Source organism: Bubalus kerabau, chromosome 5 (genome assembly GCF_029407905.1).
Source record: "Bubalus kerabau isolate K-KA32 ecotype Philippines breed swamp buffalo chromosome 5, PCC_UOA_SB_1v2, whole genome shotgun sequence".
NCBI classification, from domain to species: Eukaryota; Metazoa; Chordata; class Mammalia; order Artiodactyla; family Bovidae; genus Bubalus; species Bubalus kerabau.
The window spans coordinates 94,840,430-94,855,447 of NC_073628.1; the positions used below are offsets into that span (position 1 = coordinate 94,840,430).

At 42.4% G+C, this 15,018-nt stretch overlaps 1 protein-coding gene across 7 annotated transcripts in view; it reads left to right on the top strand.

The window, feature by feature from the left end:
* The first annotated feature begins 9,720 nt into the window (after window positions 1-9,720).
* Window positions 9,721-15,018, top strand: part of FASLG (Fas ligand) — a 47,866-nt gene continuing 42,568 nt past the window's right edge. For 3 of the 7 annotated variants that reach the window (XM_055582254.1, XM_055582255.1, XM_055582260.1), the window contains exons 1-2: window positions 9,996-10,127; window positions 10,432-10,516. In XM_055582254.1, coding sequence (XP_055438229.1) covers window positions 10,101-10,127; window positions 10,432-10,516 — 112 coding nt within the window. In that variant the 5' untranslated portion in view covers window positions 9,996-10,100. The other 4 variants (XM_055582258.1, XM_055582259.1, XM_055582263.1 and 1 more) reach the window with 2 other exon arrangements.

Consider the following 15,018-nt stretch of genomic DNA (forward strand, 5'->3'; position numbering starts at 1 on the left):
CAACATCAGTCCTTCCAATGAACACCCAGGACTGATCTCCTTTAGGATGGACTGGTTGGATCTCCTTGTAGTCCAAGGGACTCTCAAGAGTCTTCTCCAACACCACGGTTCAAAAGCATCAATTCTTCGACACTCAGCTTTCTTTATAGTCCAACTCTCACATCCATACATGACCACTGGAAAAACCATAGCCTTGACTAGACGGACCTTTGTTGGCAAAGTAATGTCTCTGCTTTTGAATATGCTGTCTAGGTTGGTCATAACTTTCCTTCCCAAGGAGCAAGCGTCTTTTAATTTCATGGCTGCAGTCACCATCTGCAGTGATTTTAGAGCCAGAAAAATAAAGTCAGCCACTGTTTCCACTCTTTCCCCATCTATTCCCCATGAAGTGATGGGACCGGGTGCCATGATCTTAGTTTTCTGAATGTTGAGCTTTAAGTCAACTTTTTCACTCTCCTGCTTCACTTTCATCAAGAGGCTCTTTAGTTCTTCTTTGCTTTCTGTCATAAGGGTGGTGTCATCTGCATATCTGAGTTTATTGATATTTCTCCCAGCAATCTTGATTCCAGCTTGTGCTTCCTTCAGCCCAGCATATTAAACTTAGACAGCATATTAAAAAGCCCAGGCATCACATTGCTCAACAAAGGTCTGTCTAGTCAAAGCTATGATTTTTCCAGTAGTCATGTACGGATGTGAGAATTGGACCAAAAAGAAGGCTGAGCACCAAAGAGATGATGCTTTCAAATTGTGGTATGGGGGAAGACTCTTGAGAGTCCCTTGGACTGCAAGGAGATCCAACCAGTCAATCCTAAAGGAAGTCAACCCTGAATATTCATTGGAAGGACTGATGGTGAAGTTGAAGCACCGATACTTTGGCCACCTGATGTGAAGAGCCAGCTTATTAGAAAAGACCCTCATGCTGGGAAAGATAGGGCAGGAGGGTAGGAGGAGAAGCGGACAATAGAGGATGAGATGATTAGATAGCATCACCGACTCAATGGATGAGTTTGAGCAAATTCCAATAAATAGTCCAGGACAGGAAAGCCTGGAGTGCTGTAGTCCGTGAGGTTGCAAAGAATCAGACATGACTGAGTGACTGAACATATATATATATAAAATTAAATATTATTTAGCCTTAAAAGAGAATGAAGTAATGTATTTTGCAGCAACATGGATGGACCTGGAGATTATCTGACTAAGTGAAGAAAGTCAAACAGAGAAAGACAAACTCTGTGATAGCACTTAAATGCGAAATGTGAAAAATGATACAAGTAAACCATAGAAAACATAAGTAGAATCATGTAGACATAGAAAACATAAAACATAGACATAGACATACAAGTAGACATAGAAAACCAGCTTATGGTTTCCAAAGGGGAAGTAGAGAGAGGGATAGACTGTGACTCTGGGATTAAGAAATGCACACTACTATACATAAAATAGATACACAAGGACCTACTGTATAGCACGGGGAGTTATATTCACTATTTCATAATATGAGAAGAGTATGAAAAAGAAATATATGTCTAACTGGACTATACAGTACTTCATACACTATTATGAAACAAATACAACATGGCAAATCAACTATACTTAAGTAAAAAGAAAAAGGATGAGTCTTTCTTTCAAGAGATATTTTATTCAATGGGGTAAAATATTTTGTGATCATTATGTATTCGGGATGGACCACCACAATACTTAACTTTAAGGGGTAAGGAAGTTTGCACAATCCAATTCTAAGAACCAGGCAACATTCAGTAGAAATGAACAGTATTTTTATCACTGGTCATGAAAGGTCTGCTCTCCTCAGGAGCAGGCAATCAGAATTCTTATCTATTATGGTTTATGGAGGAGCTATTCCACGTCAGGGTCAGGAGGGGTGGCAGTGAGGAGATACCCCTCGTCCAAGGTAAGGAGCAGTGGCTGCGCTTTGCTGGAGCAGCTGTGAACAGATACCCACGTCCAAGGTAAGAGAAACCCAAGTAAGACGGTAGGTGTTGCAAGAGGGCATCAGAGGGCAGACACACTGAAACCATAATCACAGAAAACTAGTCAATCTAATCACACTAGGACCACAGCCTTGTCTAACTCAATGAAACTAAGCCATGCCCATTGGGCCACCCAAGACAGGCGGGTCATGGTGGAGAGGTCTGACAGAATGTGGTCCACTGGAGAAGGGAATGGCAAACCACTTCAGTATTCTTGCCTTGAGAACCCCATGAACAGTATGAAAAGGTGAAATGATAGGATACTGAAAGAGGAACTCCCCAGGTCAGTAGGTGCCCAATATGCTACTGGAGATCAGTGGAGAAATAACTCCAGAAAGAATGAAGGGATGGAGCCAAAGCAAAAACAATACCCAGCTGTGGATGTGACTGGTGGCAGAAGCAAGGTCCGGTGCTGTAACGAGCAATATTGCATAGGAACCTGGAATGTCAGGTCCATGAATCAAGGCAAATTGGAAGTGGTCAAACAGGAGATCGCAAGAGTGAACGTCGACATTCTAGGAATCAGCGACCTAAAATGGACTGGAATGGGTGAATTTAACTCAGATGACCATTTTATCTACTACTGCGGACAGGAATCCCTCAGAAGAAATGGAGTAGCCATCATGGTCAACAAAAGAGTCTGAAACGCAGTACTTGGATGAAATCTCAAAAACAACAGAATGTTCATTTCCAAGGTAAACCATTCAATATCACAGTAATCCAAGTCTATGCCCCAACCAGTAACACTGAAGAAGCTGAGGTTGAACGGTTCTATGAAGACATACAAGACCTTTTATAGAACTAACACCCAAAAAAGATGTCCTTTTCATTATAGGGGACTGGAATGCAAAAGTAGAAAGTCAAGAAACACCTGGAGTAACAGGCAAATTTGGCCTTGGAATACGGAATGAAGCAGGGCAAAGACTAATAGAGTTTTGCCAAGAAAATGCACTGGTCATATCAAACACCCTCTTCCAACAACACAAGAGAAGACTCTACACATGGACATCACCAGATGGTCGACACTGAAATCAGATTGATTATATTCTTTGCAGCCAAAGATGGAGAAGCTCTATACAGTCAACAAAAACTAGACCAGGAGCTGACTGTGACTCAGATCATGAACTTCTTATTGCCAAATTCAGACTGAAATTGAAGAAAGTAGGGAAAACCACTAGACCATTCAGGTATGACCTCAATCAAATCCCTTATGATGATACAGTGGAAGTGAGAAATAGATTTAAGGGCCTAGATCTGATAGATAGAGTTCCTGTTGAACTATGGTCGGAGGTTCATGACATTGTACAGGAAACAGGGATCAAGACCATCCCCATGGAAAAGAAATGCAAAAAAGCAAAATGGCTGTCTGAGGAGGCCTTACAAATAGCTGTGAAAAGAAGAGAAGTGAAAAGCAAAGGAGAAAAGGAAAGATATAAGCATCTGAATGCAGAGTTCCAAAGAAGAGCAAGAAGAGATAAGAAAGCCTTCCTCAGCGACCAATGCAAAGAAATAGAGGAAACCAACAGAATGGGAAAGACTAGAGATCTCTTCAAGAAAATTAGAGATACCAAGGGAACATTTCATGCGAAGATGGGCTCAATAAAGGACAGAAATGGTATAGACCTAACAGAAGCAGAAGATATTAAGAAGAGGTGGCTGGAATATGCAGAACTCTACAAAAAAGATCTTCATGACCAAGATAATCATGATGGTGTGATCACTCACCTAGAGCCAGATATCCTGGAATGTGAGGTCAAGTGGGCCTTAGAAAGCATCACTACGAACAAAGCTAGTGGAGGTGATGGAATTCCAGTTGAGCTATTTCAAATCCTGAAAGATGATGCTGTGAAAGTGCTGCACTCAATATGCCAGCAAATTTGGAAAACTCAGCTGTGGCCACAGGACTGGAAAAGGTCAGTTTTCATTCTGATCCCAAAGAAAGGCAATGCCAAAGAATGCTCAAACTACCGCACAATTGCACTCATCTCACACGCTAGTAAAGTAATGCTCAGAATTCTCCAAGCCAAGCTTCAGCAATATGTGAACTGTGAAATTCCAGATGTTCAAGCTGGTTTTAGAAAAGGTAGAGGAACCAGAGATCAAATTGCCAACATCCGCTGGATCATGGAAAAAGCAAAAGTGTTCCAGAAAAACATCTATTTCTGCTTTATTGACTATGCCAAAGCCTTTGACTATGTGGATCACAATAAACTGTGGAAAATTCTGAAAGAAATGGGAATACCAGACTACCTGACCTGCCTCTTGAGAAACCTATATGCAGGTCAAGAAGCAACAGTTAGAACTGGACATGGAACAACAGACTGGTTCCAAATAGGAAAAGGAGTACGTCAAGGCTGTGTATTGTCACCCTGCTTATTTAACTTATATCCAGAGTACATCATGAGAAACGCTGGGCTGGAAGAAGCACAAGCTGGAATCAAGATTGCCAGGAGAAATATCAATAACCTCAAATATGCAGATGACACCACCCTTATGGCAGAAAGTGAAGAGGAGCTAAAAAGCCTCTTGATGAAAATGAAAGTGGAGCGTGAAAAAGTTGGCTTAAAGCTCAACATTCAGAAAACTAAGATCATAGCATTTGGTCCCATCACTTCATGGGGAATAGATGGGGAAACAGTGGAAACAATGTCAGACTTTATTTTTTGGGGCTCCAAAATCATTGTAGATGGTGACTGCAGCCATGAAATTAAAAGACACTTACTCCTTGGAAGAAAAGTTATGACCAACCTAGATAGCATATTCAAAAGCAGAGACATTACTTTGCCAACAAAGGTCCATCTAGTCAAGGCTATGGTTTTTCCAGTGGTCATGTATGGATGTGAGAGTTGGACTGTGAAGAAAGCTGAATGCCAAAGAATTGATGCTTTTGAACTGTGGTGTTGGAGAAGACTCTTGAGAGTCCCTTGGACTGTAAGGAGATCCAACCAGTCCATTCTGAAGGATTCAGCCCTGGGATTTCTTTGGAAGAAATGATGCTAAAGCTGAAAATTCAGGACTTTGGCCACCTCATGTGAAGAGTTGACTCATTGGAAAAGACTCTGATGCTGGGAGGGATTGGGGGCAGGAGGAGAAGGGGACGACAGAGGATGAGATGGCTGGATGGCATCACTGACTCGACGGACGTGAGTCTGAGTGAACACCGGGAGTTGGTGATGGACAGGAAGGCCTGGCATGCTGTGATTCATGGGGTCGCAAAGAGTCAGACACGACTGAGTGACTAACTGAACTGAACTGATGGTTTATGGAACTTTAAAGAGTAAGTATAAAAATGACTCAAATCCCCACATGAAAAAGAATATTGATTTGAGGGAGTGTGAAATGTTAATGTGTCTCACATCAAAGAGGCTCAGCTTAAATATAACAACTAGTAACACAGCAGAGAGCGGAAATTGTGGCTCTTCTTTTCTCCCCCAAGAGTCTCTGATCTCCCCCTACAGCCTCAGAGCACCCTTCACATGAATCACAAGAGCCTCAGTAGGGTTTTGATCTGCATGTTTCTATGAATCCCAGAGTGACCAAGTTTATCAAATCACTCAGAAATACCTTAAATATTTATCACAGGGCCATATTGCCTATCCCAGGCTAACTCTGGCCATTGTTTGCCTAATTATGTGTGCTCCGTTGCTCAGTCATGTCCAACTCTTCGACCCTATGGACTGTAGCCCACCAGGCTGTTCTGTCCATGGGATTACAGGCAAGAATACTGGGGTGGATTGCCATTTCCTCCTCCAGGGGACCCAGGGTTTGAACTAGCGTCTCTTGTCTCCTGCATTGACAGGCGGGTTCTTTACCACTAGTGCCGTCTGGAAATCCCTGGCAATTGTTTGCCTAATTATAGTTAGAGCAAATAAAGAACTCTAGGCATTTTAGGGAGAAGGCAATGGCACCCCACTCCAGTACTCTTGCCTGGAAAATCCCATGGATGGAGGAGCCTGGTAGGCTGCAGTCCATGGGGTTGCTAAGAGTCGGACATGACTGAGCGACTTCACTTTCACTTTTCACTTTCATCCATTGGAAAGGGAAATGGCAACCCACTCCAGTGTTTTTGCCTGGAGAATCTCAGGGACAGGGGAGCCTGGTGGGCTGTTGTCTATGGGGCACAGAGTCGGACACGACTGAAGAGACTTAGCAGCAGCAGCAGCAGGCATTTTAGAGTGGTGGTGTTTTTTTTTTAACTATAGTATGGATCAGTTTAGAGCTATCTCTGACAGCTTATCTGATGGCTCAGTGATAAAAAATTCACTTTGCAGTGCAGGAGACGCAGGTTTGGTCTCTGGGTCAGGAAGATCCCCTGGAGGAGGACATGTCAAACCAGTCCAGTATTCTTGCTTGGAAATCCTATGGACAGATGAGCCTGGCAGACTACAGTCCATGGGGTCGCAAAAGAGTCAGACACTGCTACACACACACACATACACACACACACACACACACAGAGTCAGCTGTTTGATTGTAAAAATAAGTGAGAGTCTGAACTGTAAACTGATTCAGAGACTTATTTACAGTAAAGAAATGATCAATTCATCTATTTTTGAAAAATGGCTGTGGGTTTGTATTTTGTTCTGCAATATTCATGAAAGAGGAGTCACATAACTGAAAGACGATTAAATGAAATTTAAAGAAAAGATTTGCCCTCAAGATTGCCACTGGGGAACATTAATTACTAATATGTTTCAACTTCCTATAAGAAGAATTACAGATGCAAACTTCCACTGGTAGTTAGATGAACTTTTTTCCCCCTCATCACAAGTTTTGTAGGTCTAGGACTCTTTCTGTGGAATCAAGTAACAACTGATTTATTACCCTTAGTTCAAAAAGGATCCAACAGATGACCCTTTATTGCCCGACCCATTTCAAAACTTTTCCCTATTCAAAACTTTTCCTGAGTAATACAGCACCCAATACTTTTTAAAATTTTTTTTAATTTAAATAAAATTTTAATTTAATCAAATATATATCCAAAATAGTAACATTTCAGCATGCCACCCAGTACTTGAAAATCTTCATAGACCAAGAATACATTCTCCTAATGTAAGGAGCCCTTTAAAAGGGCCAAGCAGACCCAATCCAGATGCTGCTGGGCTATGTCAAGTCTTGTCTCATTTTCTTTCATGGCATAGCCTCTGAAGAAGAGAAAGTCAGGTCCACCTGATCTCCTGCCTTAGTCTGGGCCTGCTCCTGTCTCTCATGGGCACAGCTTGGACAAGTCCGTGTGAGCATCCACCCACTTGCCTGCACACACACACGTGACTTCCATGAAACAAACCTCATAAATTTCAGAAGAAGACTGTGTACATACTCATTTAGAAAAAGATGTTCTAACAACATTTGCCCTTTCATGCATCCCTGTACAATTTGATCATTATAGTATAATGATAAAAATTTTCTTAGATATCTCTGTCTCCTCTCCCTCACTAGAACTGTGAGGTTTCTGAGATTACATACTTAAAAGGATATGCCTTCTTCAGTTATGTCTTAACTCATGTATTCCTAGTTAAATTCTGTCTAAAACATCATTTGGGTTACTTTGCAATTTTGAAGCTTCCCCAAGAAAAAATGCAGAGGCCTCAGATGGGGCTGTTTTAAGACAGTCCCTTAACTTAGGAACTTCAGTCTAGTAAGCAGGGGTTGACAAGAGAAATGCAAAGAGACAGCCATTAATAGGATATCATGTTTAAGTGCTGTAGTTAGAGGAACACAGAGGGTGTACCACTGTCTGGGCAGAGCAGATTTCAGAGAGAAACTGAATGAATAGGAGTTTCCCAGACAATGGAAGCAGTGGTGGTGGACATTGTTGGGCAAGGGTAGGATTTGGGACTACTCTGAATGGCCATCAGGAGGGCATTTTACCCACAAAAAGCCCTGAAAAGCTCAGAGGCATAAGGCACATTGAGCTTCATGACCATAGCTGGTCACTAACCAGATGGACTTCAGTTTCTCTCCCAAGGCAAAGATTATCAGATTCTTACCTCTCATCTTGGGCTTTCTCTTGTTATATGAAGATGCCATTATTGAAACACCACATGAGTTTTTCTGCTTATGGAGATTAATTAGTAGGTGTGGGGCCTCCAAATATTATCTCTTCTCTGTTGTTACCAAACCAAACTTGGGTCCGCTTGCCTGTGACAGTAAAGCCAGTCTCCAGACACCAGGTTGTGGGGAAAGAAAGTGAAGCATTGGTTGCAGGGTGCCAAGTAGGGAGTTCGGGACAGCTAGTGCTCAAAACCTCTTTGGTGGCTCAGACGGTAAAGTGGCTCAGACGGTAAAGAATCTGCCTGCAATGCAGGAGACTCGGGTTCGATCCCTGGTTTGGGAAGATCCCCTGGAGACGAGAATGGCAACCCACTCCAGTATTCTTGCCTGGAGAATCCCATGGGCCAAGGAGTCTGGCAGGGTGCAGTCCATGGGGTAATAAGAGTTGGACATGGCTGAGCAACTTTCACTTCACTTCACTTCAGTGCTCAAAAAGTTTAAATTCCCCAGTGGATTTCAGCAAGGCATTTTGCATCTCAGGGCATGGGATCGGTTCATGGACAGTTCTCTGATTGGTTGATGGCGAGGTAATAGGGTGGAGTCACATCATTAATCCTCAGGCTCCAGTATGTCAGAGCCTCTGTGCTCCTGAGTATCAAGTAATTTCTGCCATTTGGTGGTAGATTTTCCCTGGGTTGGAAAGATCCCCTGAAGAAGGGAATGCAACCCACTCCAATATTCTTGCCAGGAGAATTCCATGACAGAGGAGCCTGGCGGGCTACAGTCTGTGGGGTCACAAAGAGTCAGACACAACTGAACAACTAACACTTTCACTTTGGCATCTGTAAAACAACTCAGGAAATGTGCATCAGATACTATTATCTAGATACTTCCAAGAGGAGCTAAAGCAGAGGACATGGGATCCCCCATAGGGTCCCGCTCAGTTACGTTGAGACTGGAGGCTTATGTTTAAGATAATGGCCAACAGGGATTAAGAAAGTAGCCTTTGCTGTGATTATGGATCCTTACAGGTCCTTTCTATTCTGGGTTAATCAGCTGAATTAATTTATATATCTATAATCTGTGACACTTTAGGAATTTTTAATCTCTTTCAGGCACAGAGTGGGGAAAAGTGTCACTTCCTCATTTTCTTCATTGCATTTCTCCAGAAAGGACATAGAAAAAAATTCCCAAGTCAAATAAGAGAAAAATCTAAATTTTAAAATTGGCATGTGCTGTGCTCAGTTTCGGAGAAGGCAATGGCACCCCACTCCAGTACTCTTGCCTGGAAAATCCCATGGATGGAGGAGCCTGGTAAGCTGCAGTCCATGGGATCGCTAAGAATCGGACACGGCTGAGCGACTTCACTTTCAGTTTTCACTTTCATGCATTGGAGAAGGAAATGGCAACCCACTCCAGTGTTCTTGCCTGGAGAATCCCAGGGACGGGGGAGCCTGGTGGACTTCCGTCTATGGGGTCGCACAGAGTCGAACACGACTGAAGCGACTTAGCAGCAGCAGCAGCAGTGCTCAGTTGCAACCCTGACTCTGAATCTGACTCTGCAACCCTGTGGACTGCAGCCTTCAAGGCTCCGCTGTCCACGGGATTTCCCAGGCAAGAACACTGAAGTGGGTTGCTATTTCCTTCTCCAGGGGATCATTACCCAGGGATGGAACCCGTGTCTCTTGTGTCTCCTGCTTTGCAGGCAGATTCTTTACCACTGAGCTACCAGGGGAGTCCCAGTAATTGGCCTGGAATAAACTAAAGACACAAATGACCAGGAAGATTGAGTTCAGAAGTCTGGATCAAAACCAAGATAAATCCCGACACGTATTTTATTTCAGGAAAATTTCCCTCTTCCCTAATGACTCTCGCTTATGGAAGAATTACTTCACATCAAAGAGGTGACCCACCTGGAGGAAGGATTTTCCTTGAGCAACTCAAAGACTGAGGACACATGTGGGATCCACTTCTAATTATTCAAAAGGTTTCTCAGATGGTGGTTCCAGGTGTGTCCCTTACAGTAGGGGGGAGTATGGTGTAGAGTGTGCATCTCTCTGCCTAGGGATCTGATGGGTCTCCCTGGACCCCCCAACCTTTGAGAAGCAAGGGTCTGGGATGGACGTTCATCTGAGCTTGGAGAAGGTATCTGCAGAACCTGAAAGTCCCTGCAGAATTTCAAGCTAATTGGTATTTGTCTTTGGCTTTTATCAGTTTCTCAAAGGACTCTTTCACTCTCAAATAAGTTTAAAATCCCAAGTTTGATACAATGTATTTTAAGTCTTTCCTGCCCCTGGCCCTGCCCCTGCCCCTCCCCTTTTTTAGGGTCAGGGTCGGTGGTGGGAACAAATCTGGTGAAGTTTATTTCTTCTTCTTCTTTTTTTTTTTATTAAGAAAGTGATTTCCTTAAAAAAATTTTTTTTTTAATTTATTTATTTGGCTGTGCCAGGTTTTGTTGCAGCACACAGGATCTTCATTTCAGGATATGACGACAGAGCTGGCAGAAAAACTGCATCTTGTCTCAGCCTGGAGAGGTAAGAAAAGACATTCTTACACAAAGTAGGGAATGCGGGCTGGTTGCCATAAAGACAACCCCCAGTTTCTGGGGAAGGTAGAGGGGCTGGAAAACCCCATGGACGAAGGAGCCTGGTAGGCTACAGTCCATGGGGTCGCTAAGTTGGACACGACTGAGCTACTTCACTTTCACTTTTCACTTTCATGCATTGGAGAAGGAAATGGCAACCCACTCCAGTGTTCTTGCCTGGAGAATCCCAGGGACAGGGGAGCCTGGTGGGCTGCAGTCCATGGGGTCGCACAGAGTCGGACACGACTGAAGCGACTTAGCAGCAGCAGCAGCAGAGGGGCTGGAGATTGAATTAGTCACCAGTGGTCAATGCTTTACCTGATCACACCTACATAATGAAACCTCCATTAAAACCCCCTAATCAATGGTGTTTGGAGAGTCTGAGATTGGTGAGCACAAGGTGTGCTAGGAGGGTGGTGTGACCTGAAACAGCACGGAAGCTTGAACCCTGTTTTATAGCCAGTCAGAAGTATGGGAGGCCCAGGGCTTTTGACTGGCACCTGAAGTGGAACACAGTCTGTGAGATTGAGCCCTTAAATGCTGAGGCACTCTGGGAAGTTAGTGTCAGAACTGCATTGAGTTGTTGAATACACAGTTGGTGTCTGGAGAATCAGAGAATTGGTTGTTGGTGGTGGAAAATACTCCAGAGTGAGACATTCATCATAGTGATTCTCAAAGCACATTCCCATGGAACAGTGGTGTTTGTGGAGCTGACTGAGGTTTTCTGTGGTGATTGATATTTGAATAATGATAGTTTTTAAAATTTGCTGGAAAAAAAGTGTAGAGGTTCTCAAATTGTGCTTCATGAAAACAAAATTCAGAGATCCACTTAACACCCAGTCAGAGAGGCACATTCAGTGCCTGACCTGATATGAAATAACATCTGACTTGGTATCAGAGAACTCTGTTCAGCAGCAGGGAATCCAGGTATTCTATCTCTAAGACTAGTATGAAAAAGCAAGTAGAATTTGGTTCTGATTTTGATTTGGCTATTTGTAAACATTTTCACCATGTGCAAATGTTTGACCATTTCTAAGCCTGAGTTTTCCTTTCTTTTACCTAGTTTTTCTTTTTTTTCTTTCTTTCTCTCTCTCTTCCTTTCCTCCTTTCCTTTTTCTTTCTTTCCCCCTCTGTCCCTCCCTCCCTTCCATCAATTATTACCTACATCATCTATCATTTCCATCTATCCATCTATGGTAGACAAACTTCTCATCAGTATCTATTTTCTTTTACTTCTAGGCATTTAGAACATATACACACACACCCTCCCTCTCCCCCTCCTTCCCTCCCTCACTGAGGAGAGGTGATGACGTGCTCTTTTCAGCAGAAACACTGAAGAGCTGGTGACAGTGTTCCATCTTGCCTTCTCCCTGCTGACAGTGTAAATGTGATGCCTCAGCTGACTAGGGTCCCTGAATGAAGACATAGTGGAGCCCAGCCATTGTGGACTTTCTGTGCATGAGAAATATGCTGTTGCGTTAGGCCAGTGAGACTTGGGGGTTATTTGTTGCTTAACTCACTTTCACCTGACTAACGCATCATCTTGCCTTGTTCTAAAAGAAGTTAAAGTAGCTTAAAAGAGAAATTGAGCACAGTAGGATAAAAAAAAAAACTGAGTAAATTAAGGATAATTTATAATAGCATTTACCTCACAGAATTATTGGGAGAAGACATAAATATTTATCAGTTGTGATTGACAGTAGATGTAACAATATGAGACTGTAGTTCATTTTTATGTTTGGATCTTTCTTTTATTTTTCAAAATTTATGACATTCTTTAATGATAAAGAAAAGGGAAATTCCAAAGCTCTTGTTCTTACTTTAAAAAGAACTTCACAAGTATTATACTTTTCAGAAAACAGACAACAATTCAAATATTATTACAAGGGCAATGAATTATTAAATGAATCAGTCAGAAATGGAGAATGTTAGAACTTACAGGTTACATTCACAGGACAAAGTGGGTCTTTCTATATGATGGTCCCTCCCCATCCCAGAGACCTCTTTCACTTTCTGCTGTGCTCAGGGAGCCCTTCCTTGACCCACTTACTTACAATTACAACCCAATTTCTTCCACCCCACCTACATTATCACCCCAGCTTACTTATTTTTTCCATTGTACTTATCACTATCTGCCATACTACATCTTCTTAAAATTTATTTGCTATCTTCTCCAACACTGGAATGGAAGCTCCATGAGGACAGAGGCCTTTATCTGTTTCTGTTTGCTACTGTATCCTCAGCACCTAGAACGGTGCCTGCCATTTAGTGTCAGCACTCAATAGTTTTTTGATTAAGTTATTGACTTGATAGGAGTTTCCAGAATCCTTAGTGCAGGCACCAAAATGGAGAAGATAGCCAATTGCCTGGCACTCTAGAGTTCGTGTGAGCAAGACATACACACCACACTGAGAAATGCCTTCTCCATGTACACCCTCCTTGACCCTGATCTGTCGATCCATACCTTCCCTGTCTCTTCCCTTTTCAGTGTTCTGGTTGTGAAAGATGCTGCCCACCCGACAGACTTCAACAACAGTAGTAATGAAAAGTAAAATTGAATACTGGTTAACATTTATTGAGCACTGATGATGCGCTTGCTTCAAGGCTAAGTACTCCCATTCATAGTTTAATTTGAATTTCAAAAACTCTAAAGTTAGTACTATTATTGATATTTTCCTTATTTTAAGGATGAAGAAATTGAGGCTTAAAGATGGCAAATGATATCCTTAAGGCCACATTCTGAATAAGTGGCAATGTGTGTGTTTCAGTTACCTTTGCTCTGTAACAAGTCACCAAAAACGCAGTGGCTTAACACAATTTACTAATGTTTGTCATGGTTCTGTGGGTTGAAAGAGTTCAAGTGGCTGGTTCTTGCTCGGAGTCTCTCATATGATGGACCTCTATGTATGTAGTTAGATGGATTCTGAGAGTCAAGATGGCTTTCACATGTCTGGCATCTCAGGTGGGACACTCGGGGACTCTGTCTACATGGCATCTCCCCATTGTTAGCTTAGGCTTCCTCCCAGCACGAGGCCTCACGGTAGTCTGACTTCTTGTGTGATGATTAGCTTCTTATGAATTGTCCTTAGAGTCACACAATGTCACTTCTGTCTCATTCTATTTGTTGCATTGTAACAACTCAGTTTCACTGTGGGAGGTCATAAATACTGGGAGGTATGGGTCACTGGGAGATTATTTTGGAGACTTGCTATCATGTTGGGATCTCTAAACCAGACATTCTGAACTCAGGCTGCTGCTGCTCCTGCTGCTAAGTTGCTTCAGTCGTGTCCGACTCTGTGCGACCCCATGGACTGCAGCCCACCAGGCTCCCCCGTCCCTGGGATTCTCCAGGCAAGAACACTGGAGTGGGTTGCCATTGCCTTCCCCAATGTAGGAAAGTGAAAAGTGAAAGTGAAGTCGCTGAGTCTTGTCCTACTCTTAGCAACTCCATGGACTGTGGCCCACCAGGCCCCTCCATCCATGGGATTTTCCAGGCAAGAGTACTGGAGTGGGGTGCCATTGCTTTCTCAGGAACTCAGGCTAAGAGGTTGCAAACCCATTTATCAAGATAAAATAGCAGGTGACATGTGAAGAAGGAAGCCTTAGCAAGACAATTGAGATTGGAAAAGATCCTGGTGAACTCAAGGGCAGTCTTATTAAAAACCACTAGCTATCTTTATGGTTACCATCAGCTGAATTGCCTGGCAGGACTACAGGGTCTGTATTAATGCATCCTCTGATTATTAAAGGGAATCTTGAAACCTGGTTTGTTTGCTTTTACAGAATACCCTAATTTAGATTATTTTCCCACATAGGCTATTACAGAGTGTCGAGTAGGTCCTTGTGATATACAGTAAGTCCTTATTAGTTATCTATTTTATATATAGTAAATATGTCCAACAGTAGGTATATGTTTATGTGTAATTGAGTCAGTTTGCTATATACCTGAAACTAACACAACATTGTAAATCAACGACACTCCAATAAAAATTCTAAAAATACCCTAATTTAAAAAGCACAGCATGGGTCAAGCAAAGCACTCCTGTATTTGGCTCATGGGCTGCCAGTTTCTAAAAAATTTTTATTTTATATTGGAGTATAGTTGACTAACAATATTGTGTTAGTTTCAGATGTACAGCAAAATGATTCAGTTATACACATATCTATTCTTTTTAAAATTCTTTTCCCATTTATGTTGTTACAGAATGTTGAACAGGGTTCCTGTCCTATGCAGTAGGTCCTTACTATTTATTTTAAATATAGTGGTGTGTATATGATAGTCCCAAACTCCGCATTTATACCTCCCCCACCTTTCCCCTTTGATAACCATAAGTTTGTTTTCTAAGACGTTCATTTGTATCAGTTTTTTAGATTCTGCATATAAGTGGTATCATATGAATTTATCTTTATCTTACTTCACCTAGTTTGATGATCTCAAGGTCTATCCATGTT